At 39.9% G+C, this 2,696-nt stretch overlaps 1 protein-coding gene across 1 annotated transcript; it reads right to left on the bottom strand.

Moving 5' to 3' along the window:
- Window positions 1–282: 282 nt before the first annotated feature.
- Window positions 283–1,152, bottom strand: LOC125177064 (olfactory receptor 4A47-like). Its single transcript, XM_047879092.1, has one exon. It carries the CDS (start codon window positions 1,150–1,152, stop codon window positions 283–285), a length of 870 nt encoding a protein of 289 aa, XP_047735048.1.
- Window positions 1,153–2,696: the final 1,544 nt, after the last annotated feature.

Genomic DNA, 2,696 nt, shown 5'->3' with positions numbered 1-2,696 from the left:
AAGATAAGAAACTGAATAGAAATAAAATTAAGAATGAAAATAAGAGTAATAAAAGTAAATGGAGCAACTAATTATGAATTAGCATAACTCTGTATTTCACTTATGTTTTCATTGCAGATTATTTATTGACTCCAACTGTAAATGCATTTACAGTAAAAAGGACTTCAACATTTGAGAAGACTGGCCCTAATGCCAAGTTACTCCCTTCACGAGGGATGATACACTCACTTACTACTTCATGTGCACATTCTCCTCCACAGCTGCGTTATAGCATTTGTCATCTCAGAATTTCTCAGAGTGTAGATCAGGGGGTTCAGCATGGGGGTTATGACTGTATAAAACACTCAATGATTTGTCAACGGGGAAGGTCTTAGCAGGTCTCACGTACATGAAAATACATGGCACAAAGAAGAAGACCACCACAGTGATGTGGGAACCACAGGTCTGGAGGGCTTTCCACCTCCCTTCCGGACTAAGGTTCTTTAGAGAGTGCAAGATGACACCATAAGAGATGAGCAAGAGCACAAACACAATTGTGCACATCATCCCTCCGTTGGCCACCACCAACAGGCCAATGACACATGTGTCAGTACAGGCAAGTCTCAGTAAGGGGTACATTTCACAGATGAAATGATCAATGACATTGGGACCACAGAATGGGAGACTATAAATCGTGCTAACTTGAATGGCTGAATGCAGAAAACCTCCAACCCAGGACCCTACCAGTAGCACAACACACACCTCTTGCCTCATGACAACCAAATAACACAAGGGCTTACAGATGGCCACACAGCGGTCATAAGCCATCACCAGTAGAAGAATGACCTCTGATCCACCGAAAAGGTGCTCTGTAAATAGCTGGGTCATACAAGATTGGAAGGATATGGAGTTTTTCCCAAATAACAAGTCTGAAATCAATCTGGGGGAAATAGTAGAGAAATAAATGACATCCATAAAGGATAAGTTAGCAAGAAACAAGTACATAGGGGAGCCCAGGGTCTTACTGACAGCTAGAGTCACCACAATGAGCAGGTTGCCCACCACGGTCAAAATATAGAAGAGCAAGAATATAATAAAAAGGACCTTGTGTTCCTTTCCATCCTGTGTGAGGCCCAAGAGGACAAAGTGGGTTACATTTTTTCTGGATGCCATCCAGTCTGCATAGGAGCTGACTTCTCACATTAGAAGCAGGTGATCTACAAAACAAGGCGGGGGGGGGGGACACTTAAATGCATTATAAGATTAATTGTTTATTGATTAATTCAATTAAAGAATGTAGAAGGACTACCTGTTTGTGTGGAGTGTTTCATAGATGCTGCGGTTTCCAAGTTGAATAAGCCATGCTTTCATATACTCAGTGATAAATACATAATAATCACATCAATTTAATAAAAATATTATGAAAAGGGTTACACAATACAAAGGTCGTGGGTAAGAATATATCAACCAAGTAGTAAATGCAATCAGAGAAGTCTTCCCGGAGAAAACAAGGCTTTAACTGACTTTTAAAGGGAAAATGGAAGGACAAGAAAAGAGAACAAGGGAATTCACGACAAGATGCACAGTTTATAAAGTCACAAAAGTAAAATACTTGAGACCGATTTAAGGTAATTGACATATTCAAATTGAATGGATCAAATTAGGAATGGAAGGTCACTTCCCTGGTTGGATATGCCCCATTTTCCTGACCAATAAATGTGGAAGCATTCCACTATTGTGTCTCTCCCTTAACTTCATATATGCAACATCTCCAACTTTGGACATCTCCAATTGGGTATCAGTTCAGGACTTATAAAACCAATTTTTTACTTTTCAGCAACAAACATAGGTGGTCCCCACCTCATTAAATGGAATCATCTTCCACGTCATTGCTCAGACAAAAACCATCACAGTGCCCTTCTTGTTTTCTTGCTCTTATATCACATATTGATCTCTTCAACAAATCTTTAACCTCCTTTAAAATATATTACAAATTTGGGGCACCGGTGGGGGGGAAGCTCAGTCAGTTAAGCATACAACTTCAGCTCAGGTCATGATCTCACGGTTTGTGAGTTCAAGCCTCACGTAGGGCTCTGTGCTGACAGCTTGGAGCCTGGAGCCTGCTTCAGATTCTGTGTCTCCCACTCTCTCTCTGCCCTCCCCAACGCTCTCTTTCTCTCTCTCTGTCTCTCTCTCTCTCTCTCTCTCTCTCTCTCTCAATAATAAATAAACATTTAAAAATATATGTATATATCACAAATTTAATCATTTCCCTCCCCTCCCCACTTCTTATGGCCCACCACACTAGCCTTGTCCCTCCCCTTTCATTCTGGCTTCCATCAATTGGCTCTCTTGATGCAACTTAAAAATGATCCTTTTTAAATATGATTCTGGTCTATTACTCCACTGCTCACAATGCCTACAGTGGATTCCAATCACACACTCACAACTTAATGAATCACAGTTCATCTTACAGTAACAGGAATTATAATCCCCATTTCACAGTTAAACAAACTGAGGCTCATCAGATCACCTAATTTATTTTCCCAAGGTCACCCATTTTTAAGTGATAAAATTAGAATTGGAATGAAAGTTTTCTTTATCTCCAAGTGATCTCACTTTTACATAATAAAGATAGTCAACACAATTACAAAAGCTGGTTTCCACTATTTACTGTTAGTCTTATCTTGTGAAGGCAAATCCACAATCTGAAGGAA

Source organism: Prionailurus viverrinus, chromosome D1 (genome assembly GCF_022837055.1).
Source record: "Prionailurus viverrinus isolate Anna chromosome D1, UM_Priviv_1.0, whole genome shotgun sequence".
NCBI classification, from domain to species: domain Eukaryota; kingdom Metazoa; phylum Chordata; class Mammalia; order Carnivora; family Felidae; genus Prionailurus; species Prionailurus viverrinus.
The sequence above is the reverse complement of the archived record's forward strand: the minus strand, read 5'-3'. Positions and strand labels throughout refer to the sequence as shown.

What these genes read in the sequence shown, in the direction of transcription:
- LOC125177064 (XM_047879092.1), bottom strand. Translation starts at nt 1,152, where the DNA reads ATGGCATCCAGAAAAAATGTAACCCACTTTGTCCTCTTGGGCCTCACA.